This window comes from Bos indicus x Bos taurus, unplaced genomic scaffold (genome assembly GCF_003369695.1).
Source record: "Bos indicus x Bos taurus breed Angus x Brahman F1 hybrid unplaced genomic scaffold, Bos_hybrid_MaternalHap_v2.0 SuperScaffold_100126, whole genome shotgun sequence".
NCBI lineage: Eukaryota > Metazoa > Chordata > Mammalia > Artiodactyla > Bovidae > Bos > Bos indicus x Bos taurus.
Window position 1 is genome coordinate 262,572 of NW_020867066.1, and position 21,929 is coordinate 284,500.

At 37.1% G+C, this 21,929-nt stretch overlaps 1 protein-coding gene across 1 annotated transcript in view; it reads right to left on the reverse strand.

Annotated features, from left to right (window-relative positions):
* The window catches only part of LOC113888429 (multidrug resistance-associated protein 4-like), a 227,202-nt gene that overhangs the window by 111,398 nt on the left and 93,875 nt on the right, over positions 1-21,929 (reverse strand). Inside the window, 2 exon segments of the mRNA XM_027535552.1 lie at positions 977-1,056; positions 11,063-11,209. Of these exon segments, the coding sequence (XP_027391353.1) occupies positions 977-1,056; positions 11,063-11,209 (227 nt within the window).

Sequence of the window (21,929 nt, forward strand, 5' to 3'; positions counted from 1 at the left end):
CATCACTCATTATCAGAGAAATGCAAATCAAAACCACTATGAGGTACCATTTCACGCCAGTCAGAATGGCTGTGATCCAAAAGTCTACAAATAATAAATGCTGGAGAGGGTGTGGAGAAAAGGGAACCCTCTTACACTGTTGGTGGGAATGCAAACTAGTACAGCCACTATGGAGAACAGTGTGGAGATTCCTTAAAAAACTGGAAATAGAACTGCCTTATGATCCAGCAATCCCACTGCTGGGCATACACACTGAGTAAACCAAAAATTAAAGAGACACATGTACCCCAATGTTCATCACAGCACTGTTTATAATAGCCAGGACATGGAAGCAACTTAGATGTCCATCAGCAGATGAATGGATAAGAAAGCTGTAGTACATATACACAATGGAGTATTACTCAGCCATTAAAAAGAATACATTTGAATCAGTTCTAATGAGGTGGATGAAACTGGAGCCTATTATACAGAGTAAAGTAAGCCAGAAAGAAAAACACCAATACAGTATACTAATGCATATATATGAAATTTAGAAAGATGGTAACGATAACCCTGTATGCAAGACAGCAAAAGAGACACAGATGTATAGAACAGTCTTTTGGACTCTGTGGGAGAGGGTGTGGGTGGGATGATTTGGGAGAATGGCATTGAAACATGTATAATATCATATAAGAAACGAATCACCAGTCCAGGTTCGATGCAGGATACAGGATGCTTGGGGCTGATGCACTGGGATGACCCAGAAGGATGGTATTGGGAGGGAGGTGGGAGGGGGTTTCAGGATTGGGAACACGTGTACACCCATGGCGGATTCATGTTGATGTATGGCATAACCAATATAATATTGTAAAATATTTAGCCTCCAATTAAAATAAATACATTTTAAAAATAATTTAAAAATAACTAATAAAAAAAGAAAGAAAGAAGCAGACTCTGCACTCTTCCTGTGAGAACTCTAACAGGACTGTTATGTTACCTGGATGAAATCAAGAAATGTCAGGGGAAGCAAGTCATCCATATGCCCAATGTCTTTGGAGAAACGATTCAAAATCCTTCCTGCAAGAACAGGACATGAGAAATTACTTATTCCCCCAGACAAGCCCTTTAAGAGAAACAATTCATAAACAAATCAAAACAATATTTTTAAACTATATAGATTCATATAAAATAAGCAGATGTCAATGGTAAAGAAAGAAAATAGGGTGATATCTAAAGAGAAACAAAATTACACAAAATGGCAGTGGGTGGGGTGTGAAATTGAGCTCTGATTTTAAAAAGAATGGTGGAAAGTCTTGTGGCAGCATTAAGAAGACTTCGTGGATTTGAGAATGTTCTCTATTATTAGATCCATCCTATCTAAAGCTCATTTCAAGTGCTAAGTCAGTAAATAAACACCTGCAAAATACTTCAGTTAATCCCAATTGCTATACTAATTTCGCTTTAGTTATCAAAATTAATTTTGATAAGTGATACTTTTTAAACAAACATTATTATAATCTCTCTGCAATTTTTTTCCCAGAAAAAGGTTCACAGAAACTCACGTTTTGGGAAACTGTAGATTCCTGTCATTTTCATGTTTTTTTTTTTTTTTTTGTCACTGCTCCGTCTTGCATCCCCTATTTCTTTTCTTTTTTTTTTTTTTTCTTTTTAAAATTAAAAAAATTTCAGGTATACACGTGCTCCCCATCCTGAACCCTCCTCCCTCCCCCCTCCCCATACCATCCCCCTGGGCTGTCCCAGCGCACCAGCCCCAAGTATCCAGCATCGTGCACTGAACCTGGACTGGCATCTCGTTTCATACATGACATTTCACGTGTTTCAATGCCATTCTCCCAAATCTTCCCACCCTCTCCCTCTCCCACAGAGTCCGTAAGACTGCTCCATACATCAGTGTCTCTTTTGCTGTCTCGTATACAGGGTTATCATTACCATCTTTCTAAATTCCATATATATGCGTTAGTATACTGTATTTATGTTTTTCCTTCTGGCTTACTTCACTCTGTATAATAGGCTCCAGTTTCATCCACCTCATTAGAACTGATTCAAATGTATTCTTTTTAATGGCTGAGTAATACTCCATTGTGTATATGTACCACAGCTTTCTTATCCATTCATCTGCTGATGGACATCTAGGTTGCTTCCATGTCCTGGCTATTATAAACAGTGCTGCGATGAACATTGGGGTACACGTGTCTCTTTCCCTTCTGGTTTCCTCAGTGTGTATGCCAAGCAGTGGGATTGCTGGATCATAAGGCGGTTCTATTTCCAGTTTTTTCATGTTGAGTCTGTCATGGTTGTAAGTCATTATTTTCACAGGTGTACCAGGTGTGACAAGCACAGCCTCATGCTTAAGCATCCAAGAAGATCAGAGGGATGTAGGCAGGAAAATGGCAATATTGTGTAATGACTGAAGATCACTTATCATTGTTGATTTTACCCCCCTTCTCAAAATCCAAAAAAACAGTATATCCTAAGGGCTGCAAGACTGGAAGATTAGCACTAATTTCTAATGAATATTTAGTCCTTTAATGATCAAATTTAAAGAAATTGAAGCTACACACGTGCACATACACATGACTTTGGTATAGCAACTCCTGTTACCTAGACCCCTGAATTTTTTTATAACTGAGACTCCAGGAAGCCAGCCTGCAGGTGAAACATAGGAACCTGGCCTGCTCTTTCTGACCTCTGTCAGAGATGACTTCCTCCCAAGGCCTGCACAGCAAGCCATAGCAAGACCGTGAATAAGCAGCAGCTGAGGGCTGAGTTTCTGTGGCCTGAATGTGGCTCTGCTGTCCTCCACAGGGCACCTGGCTGCACAGGGTGTGCCCATGCCAGGAGCTGGAGCTGCCGGAATATTTCATCCTTGGTCAGGCCATTACAGCCTATGTCTCAATTTTCCTGTCTCAGGCTTAGGAAATACAGACTCCAGAAACCGTCTCTTGTGACACTTTTGCAGGCCCAGTGACAACTTCTCTGAGCCTCTAGGAATGCCTGCCCTAGAAGACAAGTCTCAGGATTAAATGGGTTCAAGCAAGTGAAAGAACCCAGTCATGATGCCACGTAAGTTACCAGGTGCTCAACCACCAATGAGATGATGACTCTGAGCCCCAGGTGCTGCAGCATCACGTCCCCTGGGAAAGTCCACCAGGAGCTGCAGGAGGGTCAACTTGGTAAAATGCAGATTCTGACTCAGGAGCGCTGGGGGAGCCAGAGAGTCTGCATTCCCTCCAAGCTGTCAGGCGATGCCCTATTTCCCAGACCATTTTCCAAGGGGCAAGAAATTGGGTTATTATTTAATTAGTTCTGCTTCAGGAACATTAAAATCAGACGGGCAATTTTTGCACATATTCTTATGAATGTTGTGACCCCTCTGTTCATTTTTTAAACTTCTCAAAGTAGCAGTTTTGAATAAAGAAAATATATGTCAAAAATGTTAAAGACATGGTTTAAATGCTTGTAATTTGTTTGGAAAATACAACTTTTTAACATTGACAAGATACAGAAACACTACAAGTATGATTCTTATACATGTAATAAGTCTAAAACAGACTTTCCAGGTGTTCAAGAAGTTGAACTAGTTCCCCATATGATACAATCTATTAAAATGCAAATGAAAAAAAAAATGAAAGGAAAATATTTCCAGAATAGAGAACTTGATTTTATGATAGCTTTCCTCTTAACTACAGTATTTTTTAATAAATTTCCACTCAAAGTGTACTTTGAAGCTTGTCATCTTTTTTTCTAGATAGTAGAATTTTGCCCAAATAAGGGAGAAATTTCTAACAGATTAATCCTGGTTACCAAGAATGGAAAGAACACTGAACAGATCATAATTGATTTCATTAATTACAGAGAAAAAGTCATTGCTTATGTTTCACCTACTATCAAAACATTTTTAACACACTTCAAAAAAGCCTGAAGAGAAGTATATGTAGATATTTGTAAAAAGCAATATTAGAAGTGCTGGCTTCCCTCTTCTTTCCCTAACACATTTTCAGAAATAAGCTCCAGCACCTAGACAGTCCCTGATGTGTCAGAACATTTTAGAAATTGGGATGAATTTGCTGTAAGCTTAGAGATTTAGAGATGATGATCTTAAATAATCACTTACTTTATTTCCTAAATTCCTCCTCCTCCCACTGATGTGATTTCACTTTGAAAATAATTCATGTCAAAGTTCCTGGAAAAGTCTTTGTAAATTTTCTGAAACCAAGGGCAACCTTTACATAACTAACTATGAAAAAGATCTACATCATAGGGCTATGCTTGTCAGTGTGTATGTGGTGTGTATACATGAATTGAGATCTCCAATTGACAGCTGTATTAAAATGTGAATCTGTATCTTTTCTATATGGAACCACAGAATATTGACACCATTTGTTTTAAGCAAACAATCCACTGCAATCAATTATTTATGTTTGTAAATGCCTGGAAAGACAGGGACTGCCAGAGTTTCAGTCAAGATGGCAGAGTAGGATGTGCACTCATCTCTTCCTGCAAGAGCACAAAAATCACAACTAGCTGTTGAACAGCCATTGACAAAAGGATGCTGGAACCCACCAAAAAAAGATACCCCTACATCCAAAGACAAAGAATAAGCAAGACAAAAGGAGGGGCACAATCACAATAAAATCAAATCCCATACCAGTTGGGTGGGTGACCCACAAATTGGAGAATGGTAATACCAAAGAAGTTTTCCCACTGTGTGAAAGTTCTGAACCCTACATCAGGTTTCCCAGCCTGGGAATCCAACAAAGTGACTGGGATTTCACAGGGAATCTGACCTTGAAGACCAATGGGACTTGATTATAAAACTTTCACAGGACTAGGGGAACCAGAGACTCCAGTATTGGAGGACACAAGCTAACCCCTGTGGTTACCAAGACCCAGGGGAAAGGAGCAGCGACCCCACAGGAGACTGAACCAAAACTACCTGCTAGTGTTGTAGGATCTTCTGAGGAGGTGTGAGTCAGCAGGGGCTCACCACAGGGACAGGGACACTGGCAGTAGCAGCCCGGGAAGGTCTCCCTTGGCATAAGCCCTCTTGGAAGTGGCCATTAACCCTACCAAAGACCCAAGAACTGGGTCACCTCAGATCAAACAACTAACAGGGAGGGAACACAACTCCACCCATCAGCAGATAGTTGGATTAAAACTTTACTGAGCAAGGCCCTGCACACCACAGAAAGACCCAGTTTTTCCTACCACCAATCCCTCCCATCAAGAAGCTTACATAAGCCTCTTAGCCTGTCCATCAGAGGGCAGACAGAAAAAGCAAAAAGAACCACAGTCCCACAGTGGCTAAAACAAAAACCACATTACAGAAAGTCAATTAGGATGAAAAAGTAAAAAGTTATGTCCCAGATGAAGGGACAAGATAAAACCCCATAAAAACAAGTAAATGAAGTGGAGGTAGGCAATCTTCCAGAAAAAGAATTCAGAATAATGATATTGAAGATGATTCAGGAACTCAGGAAAACAATGGAGGCAAAGACTGAGAAGATGCAAGAAATGTTTACCAAAGACCTAGAAGAACTAAAGAACAAACAAGCAGAGAGGAATATTATACTAGAAGGAATCAATAGCCGAATAACTGAGGCAGAAGAACATATAATTGACATGGAGGACAGAATGGTGGAAATCACTGTCACAGAACAGAATATAAAAAAAAAGAATGAAAAGAAATGAAGACAGCCTAAGAGAACATTAAATGTTGTCTGGAACAACATTAAACACACCAAAATTCACCTTATAGGGATTCCAGAAGGAAAAGAGAGAAAGGACCTGAAAAACATATTCGAAGAGATAATAGCGGAAAACTCCTTTAACATGGAAAATTAAGTAGTCAACCAAATCCAGGGAGCACAGAGAGTCCCAGGTGGGATAAACCTAAGGAGGAACATACCAAGATACAGAGTAAACAAACTGACAAAACTTAAAAACAAAAATAAAATATTAAAAGCAACAAGACAAAAACAACAAATTACATAGAAGTGAACTCCCATCAGTCTATCAGCTGATTTTACAATAGAAACTCTACAAGGGAATGGCATGATATACTTAAAGTGATGAAAGGGAAGAAACTAAAACCAAGAATACTCCACCCAGCAAGACTCTTGTTTAAGATTTGATGTAAAAATCAAAAGCTATCCAGACAAGCAAAAGTTCAGAGAATTCAGCACCATCAAACCAGCTTCACAATAAATGCTAAAGGAACTTCTGTAGCCAGGAAATTCTGGAGAAGGAAAAGACCTACACAAAATAAACCCAAAGCAATTAAGAAAATGGTAATAGGATCATACATATAGATAATTACTTTAAATATAAATGGATTAAACGCACCAACCAAAAGACAGAGACTGGCTGAGCAGATGAGAACATGAGCATGAATGTATTTCAACTTACCATGTCACTCTGCTTGATCCCCCCACATTGTATGTGATTATTTTATATGGTTAAGTTAATCATGTTCTCTTTATGACTTGCAATTTTAATTGTCTTTTATTTTTGTCTGACTATTGATTTATTTGATAAACATCTTTTACTATTGTGATTATGTAACCATTATTCACTTAATACCACTGTATCATGATTGGTCAACAGAAAAATAATAGAAATCTGTATCATCAAAACTGCTATTTAATAGAAAAACCTGTAATCACTTTTTAAAATCTAGATGCATATCAAATTATCTTGGAATTTTTTGAAAAGTGTAAATACCCAGGTATTGTTTTTTTTTTTTTTTTTTCTCCAGAACTTCAGATGTTTCTAATAAGCAGCCATGCTTAAAAACAACTGGACTATATGATGATCTTTTACTTTTACCTAGCTTGTGTTATTTTTTCTATTTCATATTCAGTACAACCATTTCATTTACTTTGTTTTCCAATTTTTCCATCTTTTTTTATGTTCTTTCTCAACCCCTCATCAAGCATAGTAGAAAAGCATATGTATAAATATATATATATATATATATATATATATATATATATATATATATATTTATGTATAATATATGTATTTTAGAAAACTTACAAATTTTTTCCTAACTAAAAATTTGTGACATTCTGATTCCACTTATTTGACTTAGTATGAATAGAATGCTACATTTCTAATTTTAAAAATAGATAAGCAACACGTAACAGAAGTTTACTGTATAGCAGTAAACTATATATATATTTATAGTTATATATATATATAACTATATATGTATTTATAGTTTTTATTATATATATTTATATTATTTTATATTATATTTTATATTTATAGTTTATATATATATAAATATTTTACTATTTTATTATATTTATATTATATTATATTTATATTATATTATATTTATATATTTTATATTATATTTATATTATATTATATTTTATATTTATAGTTTATATATATATAAATATATATATATAACTATATATATAACTATATATATATTTATAGTTTATATATATATTACATTTATAGTTTATATATATATAAATATTTTTATATTTTTATTATATTTATATTATATTATATATATTATATTATATATTGTATATATTATATTTATATTATATATTATATATATTATATTTCTATTATATTATATTTTATATTTATATTATATTATATATATTATATTTATATTATATTATATTTTATATTTATAGTTTATATATATATAAATATATATATATATAACTATATATATTTATAGTTTATATATATATATTTATATATATAAACTATATATATATAGTAAACTATATATAAACTATATAGTTATAGTTAACTTCTTATAATAACCTGTAATGGAAAATAATATCAAAAATAATAAATATGTATAACTGAATCACCTTGCTGTGCACCTGAAACATTGTAAGTAAACAATGCATATATATATATATGAAATTTAAAAATAAACACTTCAAAAAAAGAAAGAGGTCCAACAGTCTAACACCACAGTACTTAACAATAACATCTCTCTTGCGTGGGTGTCAGGTGTTGGGATATGACCTTACATAATTTTTCTTAATCACTTACTCTCAGATGGTCTTTTGGAAATTCTTTCCAGTCTAGCAAATTGGAAAGAATTCCAACTTTCACTATCACTACTTCCTTGTTTCCAGATTTAATAATGGAATCTCCTCCCTCTCATTTAGACATATTATCTTTTGGGGATGAAAAATAATTTTCTAAAGATTTATTTGACAATGGGCCACATCACAATAATCTTTGCACATGATGACTTTAATTGGGGGCACATTTTTTGCATGCAGCATAATTAAGGATTTATTTGAAATACTTTATGTTATAAACTGAAATAAACTTGGCAAACTACAAAGAAATAAAAAAGAATAAGAAGAAATACAGGGACTGTTTGTCCCAATGCTGGGGACCACAACTTACAACCAGTAGATGATCAGTAGATGCTTGATGAGTGAAAAGGCCCCTTTTTCTTACCTTTCAGAATGTGAGGCTAAGAGAAGTGACTGGCACAGCTCTTCCAAAGCTCTGTTCCAGCAGAACCAAGACATCCAACATCTCCACCTACATCCCAACTCTCTGTCCATTAATAGTTTTTAAATGTCTACTTATGTTTAAAAATGGCTGAATTGCTCCTCATTAATTCTTAATGGCCTTTAGTTTGTGAGGCAAAAACTATTAGGTACCAAATATTTAACCCACATAAGCACCATGATTTGCCTTCAATGCTTGACTAAACCCCAGGGAAATGTATTAGGTGTCTGACAGTTTCATTTCCTTGATTGACAGACACAGAACTTGGATGCTTGGATAGTCTGGTTCTATGAACCACAGCTTCCAAAGTATCACTATATGTGGTTTTCTCTTTATGTGATCACAAACCAGAAACAAAGTTCACCATAAATAATCTATTATAAATTTTACTTTTGACAACAAACTATAGGAAAGAGTTTAACTGAATATACCACTGAAGGAGTAAATAATTGATGGCCCTGAAGCTTTTTGGGAAAAGCGGGCCTATCTTTGCAATATAATATTTATTTGGGCTTCTATTTTCTTGAAGGAATGAGCTCCTGCTAAGAGATAGATGAAGGGGAGGCAAGATAAGCACCAGTGCACCGACTGCTCTAAGATTAGTGACTTTGAAGATTTAAACTTGATCCCAAATCCTTGAATAATAAATAAATCAGCATCTGGAGAATCCTACAGGTCTTGAATATGAAGAACCTGATTAACTGTGGTCACGAGCACCCATAGGCTGAACTAACAGAAACCCAGTCCCACTTAAGGCTCCCAACTTGATGACTATAGTTTTTATGTTAACTGACAAAGTGGAGCAACTTCACAGCCATAATAGTATGGAATCCTCCAAATACTTCCTCACTACAGCTTCAAAATAAGATGAGATCTGTAAGGGCCTCTGTAGTTAACCATTCTGTGCATGGCTCACTGCCTGGACCAAACAATCTGTGTTTTAACTTGCTTTAATCCTCACAAGAGTCTTGTGAAACAGGAAGAGCACCTGAAATTATTCTCATTTCACAAGAAAGGAAGTTCCCAGATAGCATTTCTTCATCAGTAAGGTTCACTAGGCACTGACCATGAGCTAAGTGTTATGAGTATATCAAACAGATTAATTCTAACACAGTCAAAAAGTGTATGAATAGTATCCCCATTTAGAGATAAGAAAACAGATACAGACAAATTAAGTAATCAGCACATAAGAATTATATTAATATAGCTGCTGCTGCTAAGTCACATCAGTTGTGTCCGACTCTATGCGACCCCATAGACGGCAGCCCACCAGGCTCTCCCATCCCTGGGATTCTCCAAGCAAGAATACTGGAGTGGGTTGCCATTTCCTTCTCCAATGCATGAAGTGAAAAGTGAAAGTGAAGTCGCTCAGTCGTGTCCGACTCCTAGCGACCCCATGGACTGCAGAGCACCAGGCTCCTCCGTCCATGGAATTTTCCAGGCAAGAGTACTGGAGTGGGGTGCCATTGCCTTCTCCCATTAATATAGCTATAACCTGATATTACCATTTGTAACTAGCACCAGGACTGAACCCAGGAAGCTGGCTTCAGGCAGAGCCACACTTTTAAACCAAGACAGAACACATCCTGCCTTGAGATTTGCCTGCCTGATTGGATCCCTCTGCTTTGGCCTCGGTCACGTGGTGAGTTGATGGCCATGCCAAGATTACTCCTGTCCTCCCTCCAGTTCACATACTTACCTCAACAAATCCTGTCAATCATCGCCTACAAAAACAAAGCTGCTCTGGGCCTCAGCACAAGCCCAACAAACTGAAAGGAGGGGCATGTACACTGATGAATTAACTCTTCACAGAAACCCAAGTCAGGAGGCTACATTCAGAAGCAAGAGAAGTCAAAGGCCTCAAGGTGGAAGAAACAACCACTGGGAAACCTCCAGGGACACTCATACTGAGAAATTTACTACTGAGGATCCATGTGCTATGTACCACAAAGGGACTTACATGTCACTAAGTGTCCACTGTAAAACTATAAAGTTAGTTTCTTTGAAAAAGATGCTTACATTTTACCAATCTTGTATTTTAATGATTTTTTATTACTATTTGTATGTTAACCTCAATGCATGGGCATATGTCAGAGTTCTGTGATCCAAGAAATGAATGGGAAAAGAAAGAAAGAAAGACACAGCCTGTCTCTTGCAGATTCATTGTAGGAAGGTCCTATCTAGACAACAACCTAGGTTAACACTATATATAACATATCCAGCTTTTAAAACTGGTCAGCAACATTAAAATATGTTTCCATCTAACATAGGATATTTTATGCGCCACACAGCAAATGGGTTCCTAAATTATTCTGCAAAGTGAACATTTATCTTTACACACAAAAGAAAATTGGAATAAAAACTTGTATGCTCCTATATTCAGATTTTCTCTGGTAAAAGAAAAACATCAGTAAAGCTTTTTGTAGAAAATGGATCAATATGCACAGTGATTTTCTTCTAAGTATCTCATCCATTTTCAAATATCAAATGTAATCAGAAACTAAATGCATTAATAAGACATACTTACTGAGAAACTTGGTGTCTGACTTACCTATTGGATTTCTATTGAAGAACAGCATTGGAGCTCTGAAAATGGACTCCAACATTCTGTTGTGTAAAGTTTGTGAAGAATTAACAAGGACGTAGAATATCAACAGAGATCTTGTGATGCCAAAAAGGATGGTACCTACAGTTAGAGCTGAAATAAAGCAATATCACTCAGCACAAGATCTCTGCCTTTCCTTCAATTATGCAAAAGCATGGCAGACAGTTTACAAATGTTATGTGTTTTACTCTATAAATATAATTTATATATAAATTCACATATAGACTATACAATAAATGTCTATATTTATAATAGATTCTATGAGAATTTAATACACTCACTAGATACATTTATAAAGAAGAATATAAAAATAAGTATGGTTCTCTTATTAAATAGAAACAACATGAGAAAAAAAATCAGGTGCAAAATACAATTTCAGCTTTTCCTAATCCAATTACAAGTACTAAAAAAAGCTCAGAAGGAAGAAAATAATAAAAAGTAGTATCTTCCTTTCTCCATATTTCAAATATGATTGTTTACAACATGTCCCATAATCTAAAATTGAGAAAAGCTTTGATACCACCATGAATTAAAACCGCATAGGAGAGACGACTTATCATTTCCTTGTAAATAGTAAATTTGTATGGAAATTCACTTCCATGTAAAGTAATTATTTCCATGCCCAAGCAGTTTTAAAGAGTATGAAAAGACGACATTAAGTTGAAAACAAACAATCTCTTAAATAATTGAATTACAGGAAAATATGTGCTGTATTTTAAAATGAGACAATTAATTGAAATGAGCAACTAATCCCTCACTAAGTGTTTTATAGAAACACAAAGTATTTGGAAATGAACATAATAACCTAAATTTATACTTTATTAATGACACGAGTATCTGCTATGCATATAAAACTGAAAATAGCCCTCCTAATATCCCTTGAATTCGCAATGCTAAAGAGAGTGGAGAAACCTCCGTAATAAACATGTCATCAAATATTTTGTTTTCCTCTTTAACTGACACATCACTGTTATTTCATCTTTTAAAGCCTCTCAAACTCCTGAATTCCATCAATAGGCATTTGCCTTAGCCCACTGGGCTTCCCTGGTGGCTCAGACAGTAAAGAATCTGCCTGCAGTGAAGGAGACCCTGGTTAGATCCTTGGGTCGGGAAGATCCCCTGGGGGAGGAAATGGCAACCCACTCCAGTATTCTTGCCTGGAAAATTCCATGAACAGAGGAGCCTGGTGGGCTACAGTTCATGGGGTCTCAAAGAATCAGAATGACTGAGCAACTAACACACCATCCTATAATATGAATATATAATATAAGTCCTTTTTTCTTTATGTCCCTATAGCTCATCAATTCAGAAGGTAAATAACTAATGGATTCACATTTCTTAGCAAGTGATAAACATAATAAATACCAAATTTCAATGGCTGGGTTCTGACAAAGATAACACACTTTATCTTTGTAGAAAGCTTTTATGAGGGTTTCCTGTGGGAATATATAATATTTTAGGTGAGGATTTCATTTAAAAAGTATCTAATGTGAAGGCGACTCTAAGATGGCAGACGAATAGGATGGGGAGACCACTTTTTCCCCAACAAATTCATCAAAAGAAAAAAAAAACCTGAACGCTGAGTAAATTCCACAAAACAACTTCTGAATGCTGGCAGAGGACATCAGGCACCCAGAAAAGCAGCCCATTGTCTTCAAAAGGAGGTAGGAAAAAATATAAAAAATAAAAGAGAAACAAAAGAGGTAGGGATGGAGATCCGTCCTGGGAAGGGAGTCTTAAAAAAGAGAGGTTTCCAAACACCAGGAAACACTCTCACTGGCAAGTCTGTGGTGAGCCTGGGAACCTCAGAGGACAACATAACTGGGAGAAAATAAATAAATAATTAAACCCCACAGGTTACATGCCTAAAGGTAACTCCCAGCAGAGAAGCAGTGCTGAGGCCAGCATCTGCCACTTGCAAGCGGGGCCTGGGCAGGGAAGGGCGGGCTGCATTGCTTAGAGTAAAGACCAGGCCTGAATGCCCTGAGAGCAATCTGAGGGAACTAACTTGAGATAGCAAACCAAACTGTGGCATAGCTACCCTGAGAAAAGCCCTAACTTAAGACACCACCAACCTCACGTCCAAGGAGCATACAGGAGGGCAGAGAGGAGCTACTCTATGTTCAAAGTCAGGAGGAGTGGCAGTGAGGAGACACCCCTCACACAAGGTAAGGAGCAGCAGCTACACTTTGCTGAAGCAGCCATGAAAAGATACCCCACATCCAAGGTAAGAGAAACCCAAGTAAGACGGTGGGTGTTGCGAGAGGCATCAGAGGTCAGACACACAAACCATAATCACAGAAAAATAGTCAATCTAATCACATGGACCACAACCTTGTCTAACTCAATAAAACTAAGCCATGCCCTGTGGGGCCACCCAAGACAGGGGGGTCATGGTGGAGAGGTCTGACAGAATGTGGTCCACTGGAGAAAGGAATGGCAAACCACTTCAGTATACTTGTCTTGAGAACCCCATGAACAGTATGAAAAGGCAAAAAGATAGGAATACTGAAAGAGGAACTCCTCAGGTCAGTAGGTGCCCAATATGCTACTGGAGATCGGTGGAGAAATAACTCCAGAAAGAATGAAAAAATGGAGTCAAAGCAAAAACAATACCCACTTGTGGATGTGACTAGTGATAGAAGCAAGGTTCGATGCTGTAAAGAGCAATATTGCATAGGAACCTGGAAAGTTCGGTCCATGAATCAAGGAAAATTGGAAGTAGTCAAACAGGAGATGGCAACAGTGAATGTCAACATTCTAGGAATTAGCAAATTAAAATGGACTGGAATTGGTGAATTTAACTCAGATGACCATCATATCTACTACTGTGGGCAGGGATCCCTTAGAAGAAATGGAGTAGCCATCATGATCAACAAAAGAGTCAGAAATGCAGTACTTGGATGCTATCTCAAAAATGACAGAATTATCTCTGTTTGTTTCCAAGGCAAACCATTCAGTATCACAGTAATCCAAGTCTATGCCCCAACCAGTAATTCTGAAGAAACTGAAGTTGAACAGTTCTATGAAGACCTACAAGTCCTTTTAGAACTAACACCCAAAAAAGATGTCTTTTTCATTATAGGGGACTGGAATGCAAAAGTAGGAAGTCAAGAAATACCTGGGGTAACAGGCAACTTTGGCCTTGGAATACGGAATGAAGCAGGGCAAAGACTAATAGAGTTTTGCAAAGAGAATGCACTGGTCATAGCAAACACCCTCTTCCAACAACAAAAGAGGAGACGCTACACATGGACATCACCAGATGGTCAACACCGAAATCAGATTGATTATATCCTTTGCAGCCAAAGACTGAGAAGCTCTATAGAGTCAATAAAAACAAGACCAGGAGCTGACTGTGGCTCTGATTATGAGCTCCTTATTGCCAAATTCAGACTTAAATTGAAGAAAGTAGGGAAAACCACTAGACCATTCAGGTATGACCTAAATCAAATCACTTATGATTATACAGTGGAAGTGAGAAATAGATTTAAGGGACTAGATCTGATAGAGTGCCTGATGAACTATGGACGGAGGTTCATGACATTGTACAGGAGACAGGGATCAAGACCATCCCCATGGAAAAGAAATGCAAAAAAGCAAAATGGTTGTCTCGGAAGGCCTTACAAATAGCTGTGAAAAGAAGAGAAGGGAAAAGCAAAGTAGAGAAGGAAAGATATAAGCACCTGAATGCAGAGTTCCAAAGAATAGCAATGAGAGATAAGAAAGTTTTCCTCAGCGATCAATGCAAAGAAAGAGGAAAACAACAGAATGGGAAAGACTAGAGATGACTTCAAGAAACTTAGAGATACCAAGGGAACATTTCATGCAAACATGGGCTCAATAAAGGGCAGAAGTGGTATGGACCTAACAGAAGCAGAAGATATTAAGAAGAAGTGGCAGGAATACACAGAAGAACTGTACAAAAAAGATCTTCAAGACCCAGATAATCATGATGGTGTGATCACTGACCTAGAGCCAGACATCCTGGAATGTGAAGTCAAGTGGGCCTTAGAAAGCACCACTACAAACAAAGCCAGTGTAGGTGATGATATTACAATTGAGTTATTTCAAATCTTGGAAAATGATACTACGAAAGCACTGCACTCAATACGCCAGCAAATCTGGAAAACTTAGCAGTGGCCACAGGACTGGAAAAGGTCAGTTTTCATTCCAATACCAAAGAAAGGTAATGGCAAAGAATGCTCAAACTACCGCACAATTGGACTCATCTCACATGCTAGTAAAGTAATGCTTAAAATTCTCCAAGCCAGGCTTCAGAAATATGTGAATCGTGAACTTCCAGATGTTCAAGGTGGTTTGAGAAAAGGCAGAGGATCTAGAGATCAAATTGCCAATATCTGCTGGATCATGAAAAAGCAAGAGAGTTCCAGAAAAACATCTATTTCTGCTTTATTGGCTATGCCAAAGCCTTTGATTGTGTGGATCACATTAAACTGTGGAAAGTTCTGAAAGACGTGGGAATACCAGACCACCTGACCTACCTCTTGAGAAACTTATATAAAGATCAGGAAGCAACAGTCAGAACTGGACATGGAACAACAGACTGGTTCCAAATAGGAAAAGGAGTACGTCAAGGCTGTATATTGTCACCCTGCTTATTTAACTTATATGCAGAATACATCATGAGAAACGCTGGGCTGGAAGAAGTATAAGCTGGAATCAAGATTGCTGGAGAAATCTCAATAACCTCAGATATGCAGATGACACCATCCTTATGGCAGAAAGTGAAGAGGAACTAAAAAGCCTCTTGATGAAAGTGAAAGAGGAGAGTGAAAATGCTGGCTTAAAGCTCAACATTCAGAAAACTAAGATCATGGCATCTGGTCCTATCACTTCATGGGAAATAGATGGGTAAATAGTGGAAACGGTGTTAGATTTAAATTTGGGTGGCTCCAAAATCACTGCAGATGGTGATTGCAGCCATGTCATGACCAACCTAGATAGTATATTGGAAAGCAGAGACATCAATTTGCCAACAAAGGTCCATCTAGTCAAGGCTATGTTTTTTCCAGTAGTCATGTATGGATGTGAAAGTTGGACTGTGAAGAAAGCTGAACGCCAAACAATTGATGCTTTTGAACTTTGGTGTTGGAGAAGACTCTTGAGAGTCCCTTGGACTGCAAGGAGATCCAACCAGTCCATTCTAAAGGAGATCAATCCTGGGTGTTCGTTGCAAGGACTGATGCTAAAGCTGAAACTCCAATACTTTGGCCACCTCATGGAAGAGCTGACCAATTGGAAAAGACCCTGATGCTGGGAGGGATTGGGGGCAGGAGGGGAAGGGGACAACAGAGGATGAGATGGCTGGATGGCATCACTGACTTGATGGACATGAGTTTGGGTGAACTCCAGGAGTTGGTGATGGACAGGGAGGCCTGGCGTGCTGCAATTCATGCGGTCACAAAGAGTTGGACACGACTGAGCGACTGAACTGAACTCAGCTGAATATAGGAATGGGCCTATAGATATTGAGAAGTATAAGCTGGATCAAGGAACTATCTGAAAATGAACTGACCCGACACTGTCCACAACAACACCAGAGAAAGTCCTAGATATATTTTTACTATTTATCATTCTATAAAGAAAGAAAACAATAAAAAATAATATTTTTTTATTTTTAAGTCCTCCATTACTCCTTTAATTTTCATTTTTATAACCTACTATTACTTTGCAAAAAAATCTATTTTTTAAAGTAAACTTCACATATATATATATTTTTTATAATTTTTTAACTTTGTTTTTTTTTAATTTAATACTATATTTTTAAGAATCCAACATCTACTCTAATTTTTAATCTTTGCTTTTTGGTATTTGTTATCAATTTTGTACCTTTAAGAACCCAATCTTCAGTGCCCATTTTTACTTTGGGTGAGATTACTGGCTTGACTGCTCTCTCCCTCTATGGACTCTCCTTTTTATCCACCAGGTCGCCTCTATCACCTCCCTCCCCCTTCTTTTCTGTACCCAATGCTGTGAATCTGTTTGTGTGTTCCAGACCGTGGAGAACAATTAGGGAACTGATTACTGACTGGATCTGTCTCTCTCCTTTTGATTCCCCTCTTTATCCTCCTGGCCAACTTATCTCCTTCCTCCCTCTTCTCTTCTCTGTATAACTGTGTGAACATCTCTGAGGGGTCCAGATTGTGGACAGCACATAGGGAAGTGATTACTGGCTAGCTTGCCCTCTCCTCTTTTGATTCCCCCTCGGCTCATCCTGGTCATCTCTATCTCCCTCCTCTCTCTTCTCTTCTCCATGTAACTCTGTGAACCTCTCTGGGTGTCCCTCACTGTGGAGAAACTTTGCATCTTTAACCTATATGTTTTTTCATCAGTGCTGTATAGATGGAGAAGTCTTGTGGCTACTGTAAGAATAAGACTGAAAACCAGAGGCAGGAGGCTTAAGTCCAAATCCTGAGAACACCAGAGAAATCCTGACTGCAGGAAACATTTATCAATGGGAGCTCATCAAAAGCCTCCATACCTACACTGAAATCAAGCACCACCCAAGGGCAAACAAGTTCCAGAGCAAGACATACCACAAAAATTATCCAGCAACACAGGAACATAGCCCTGAGCTTCAATATACAGGCTGTCCAAAGTCACTCCAAACCCTTTGACATCTCATAACTCATTACTGGACACTTCATTGAACTCCAGAGAGAAGAAACCCAGCTCCACCCACCAGAACACCTAAACAAGCCTCCATAACCAGGAAACCTTGACAAGCCACCAGTCCAACCCCACCCACAGTGAGGAAACTCCACAATAAAGAGAACTTCACAAACTGCCAGAACACAAAAAGGCCACCCCAAACGCAGCAATACAAACAAAATGAAGGGGCAGAGAAATAACTAGAAGGTAAAGGAACAGGATAAATTCCCACCAAACCAAACCAAAGAGGAAGAGATAGGGAATCTACTTGATAAAGAATTCAGAATAATGATAGTTAAAATGATCCAAAATCTTGAAAACAAAATGGAATTACAGATAAATAGCCTGGAGACAAGGATTGAGAAGATGCAAGAAAGGTTTAACAAGGATCTAGAAGAAATAAAAGAGAGTCAATATATAATGAATAATGCAATAAATGAGATACAAAACACTCTGGAGGGAACCAACAGCAGAATAACGGAGGCAGAGGATAGCAAAAGTGAGGTAGAAGATAGAATGGTAGAAATAAATGAAACAGAGAGGAAAAAAGAAAAATGAATTAAAAGAAATGAGGACAAGCTCAGAGACCTCTGGAACAATGTTAAATGCCCCAACATTCGAATCATAGGAGTCACATAAGAAGACAAAAAGAAAGACCATGAGAAAATACTTGAGGAGATAATACTTGAAAACTTCCCTAAAATGGGGAAGGAAATAATCTCCTAAGTTCAAGAAACCCAGAGAGTCCCAAACAGGATAAACGCAAGGTGAAACACCCCAAGACACATATTAATCAAATTAACAAAGATCAAACACAAAGACAAATATTAAAAGCAGCAAGGGAAAAACAACAAATAACACACAAGGGGATTCCCATAAGGATAACAGCTGATCTTTCAATAGAAACTCTTCACGCTAGGAGGGAATGGCAGGACATACTTAAAGTGATGAAAGAAAATAACCTACAGCCCAGATTACTGTACCCAGCAAGGATCTCATTCAAATATGAAGGAAAAATCAAAAGCTTTACAGACAAGCAAAAGCTGAGAGAATTCAGCACCACCAAACTAGCTCTCCAACAAATGCTAAAGGATCTTCTCTAGACAGGAAACACGGAAATGGTGTGTAAACTTGAATCCAAAACAATAAAGTAAATGGCAACGGGATCATACTTATCAATAATTACCTTAAATGTAAATGGATTGAATGCCCCAACCAAAAGACAAAGACTCGCTGAATGGATACAAAAACAAGACCCCTGTATATGTTGTCTACAAAAGACCCACCTCAGAACAAGGGACACAGAGAGTCTGAAAGTGAAGGGCTAGAAAAAGATATTCCATGTAAACAGAAACCAAAAAGAAAGCAGGAGTAGCAAGACTCATATCAGATAAAATAGACTTTAAAACAAAGGCTGTGAAAAGAGACAAAGAAGGACACTACATAATGATCAAAGGATCAATCTATTAATAGCCCACTCACACCTATGGATAGACAACTAAACAGAAAATTAACAAGGAAATATAAACTTTAAATGATACAATAGTCCAGTTAGACCTAACTGATATCTAGAGGACATTTCACCACAAAACAATGAATTTCACCTTTTTCTCAAGTGCACACGGAACCTTCTCCAGAATAGATCACATCCTGGGCCATAAATCTAGCCTTGGTAAATTCAAAAAAATTGAAATCATTCCAAGCATCTTTTCTGACCACAATGCAGTAAGATTAGATCTCAATTACAGGAGAAAAACTATTAAAAATTCCAACATATGGAGGCTGAACAATACATTGCTGAATAACCAACACATCACAGAAGAAATCAAAAAATAAATCAAAATATGTATAGAAATGAATGAAAATGAGAACACAACAACCCAAAACCTGTGGGACACTGTAAAAGCAGTGCTAAGGGAAAGGTTCATAGCAATACAGGCATACCTCAAGAAACATGAAAAAAGTCATAAATAACCTAACTCTACATCTAAAGCAACTAGAAAAGGAAGAAATGAAGAACCTAGTGTTAGTACAAGGAAAGAAATCTTAAAAATTAGAGCAGAAATAAATGCAGAAGAAACAAAAGAGACCATAGCAAAAAGCAACAAAGCCAAAAGCTGGTTCTTTGACAATAAATAAATAAAACTGACAAAGCATTAGCCAGACTCATCAAGAAGCAAAGGGAGAAAAATCAAATCAATAAAATTAGAAGTGAAAACGGAGAGATCACAACAGACAACACAGAAATACAAAAGATCATAAGAGACTACTATCAGCAATTATATGCCAATAAAATGGAAAACTTGGAAGAAATGGACAATTTCTTAGAAAAGTACAACTTTCCAAAATGGAATCAGGAAGAAATAGAAAATCTTAACAGATGCATCGCAAGCATTGAAACTGTAATCAGAAATCTTCCAGCAAACAAAAGCCCAGGTCCAGACGGCTTCACAGCTGAATTCTACCAAAAATTTAGAGAAGAGCTAACACCTATCCTACTCAAACTCTTCCAGAAAATTGGAGAGGAAGGTAAACTTCCAAATTCATTCTATGAGGCCATCATCACCCTAATACCAAAACCTGACAAAGATCCCACAAAAAAAGAAAACTACAGGCCAATATCACTGATGAACATAGATGCAAAAATCCTTACCAAAATTCTAGCAATCAGAATCCAACAACACATTAAAAGGATCATACACCATGACCAAGTGGGCTTTATCCCAGGGATGCAAGGATTCTTCAATATCCACAAATCAATCAATGTAAAACACCACATTAACAAATTGAAAAATAAAAGCCATATGATTATCGTAATAGATGCAGAGAAAGCCTTTGACAAAATTTAACATCCATTTATGATTAAAAAAAAAAACAAAAAACTCCAGAAAGCAGGAATAGAAGGAACATACCTCAACATAATAAAAGCTATATATGACAAACCCACAGCAAACATTATCCACAATGGTGCAAAATTGAAATCATTTCCCCTAAAGTCAGGAACAAGACAAGGGTGCCCACTTTCACCACTACTATTCAACAGTTTTTGAAGTTTGGCCACAGCAATCAGAGCAGAAAAAGAAAAAAAGGAATCCAAATTGGAAAAGAATAAGTAAAACTCTCACTGTTTGCAGATGACATGATCCTCTACATAGAAAACCCTAAAGACTCCACCAGAAAAGTACTAGAGCTAATCAATGAATATAGTAAAGTTGCAGGATATAAAATCAACACACAGAAATCTCTTGCATTCCTGTACACTAATAATGAGAAAATAGAGAAAATAAGGAAACAATTCCATTCACCATTGCAATGAAAAGAATAAAACACTTAGGAAATATCTACCTAAAGAAACAAAAGATCTATATATAGAAAACTATAAAACACTGGTAAAAGAAATCAAAGAGTACACAAATAGATGGAGAAATATACCGTGTCATGGATTGGAAGAATCAATAGAGTGAAAATGAGTATACTTCCCAAAGCAATCTATTTATTCAATGCAATCCCTATCAAGCTACCAACGGTATTTTCCATAGAGCTAGAACAAATAATTTAACAATTTGTATGGAAATACAAAAAACCTCGAATAGCCAAAGCAGTCTTGAGAAGGAAGAATAGAACTGGAGGAATCAAACTGCCTGACTTCAGTCTCTACTACAACGCCACAGTAATCAAGACAGTATGGTACTGGCACAAAGAAAGGAATATAGATCAATGGAACAAAATAGAAAGCCCAGAGATAAATCCATGCACCTGTTGACACCTTATCTTTGACAAAGAAGGCAAGAACATGCAATGGAGAAAAGACAATCTCTTTAACAAGTGGTGCTGAGAAAACTGTTCAACCACTTGTAAAAGAATGACACTAGAACACTTTCTAACACCATACACAAAAATAAACTCAAAATGGATTAAAGATCTAAATGTAAGACCAGAAACTATAAAACTCCAGAGGAGAACATAGGCAAAACACTCTCCGACATAAATCACAGCAGGATCCTCTATGACCAACCTCCCAGAATATTGGAAACAAAAACAAAAATAAACAAATGAGACCAAATTAAAATTAAAAGCTTCTGCACAACAAAGGAAACTATAAGCAAGGTGAAAAGACAGCTTTCAGAATGGGAGAAAA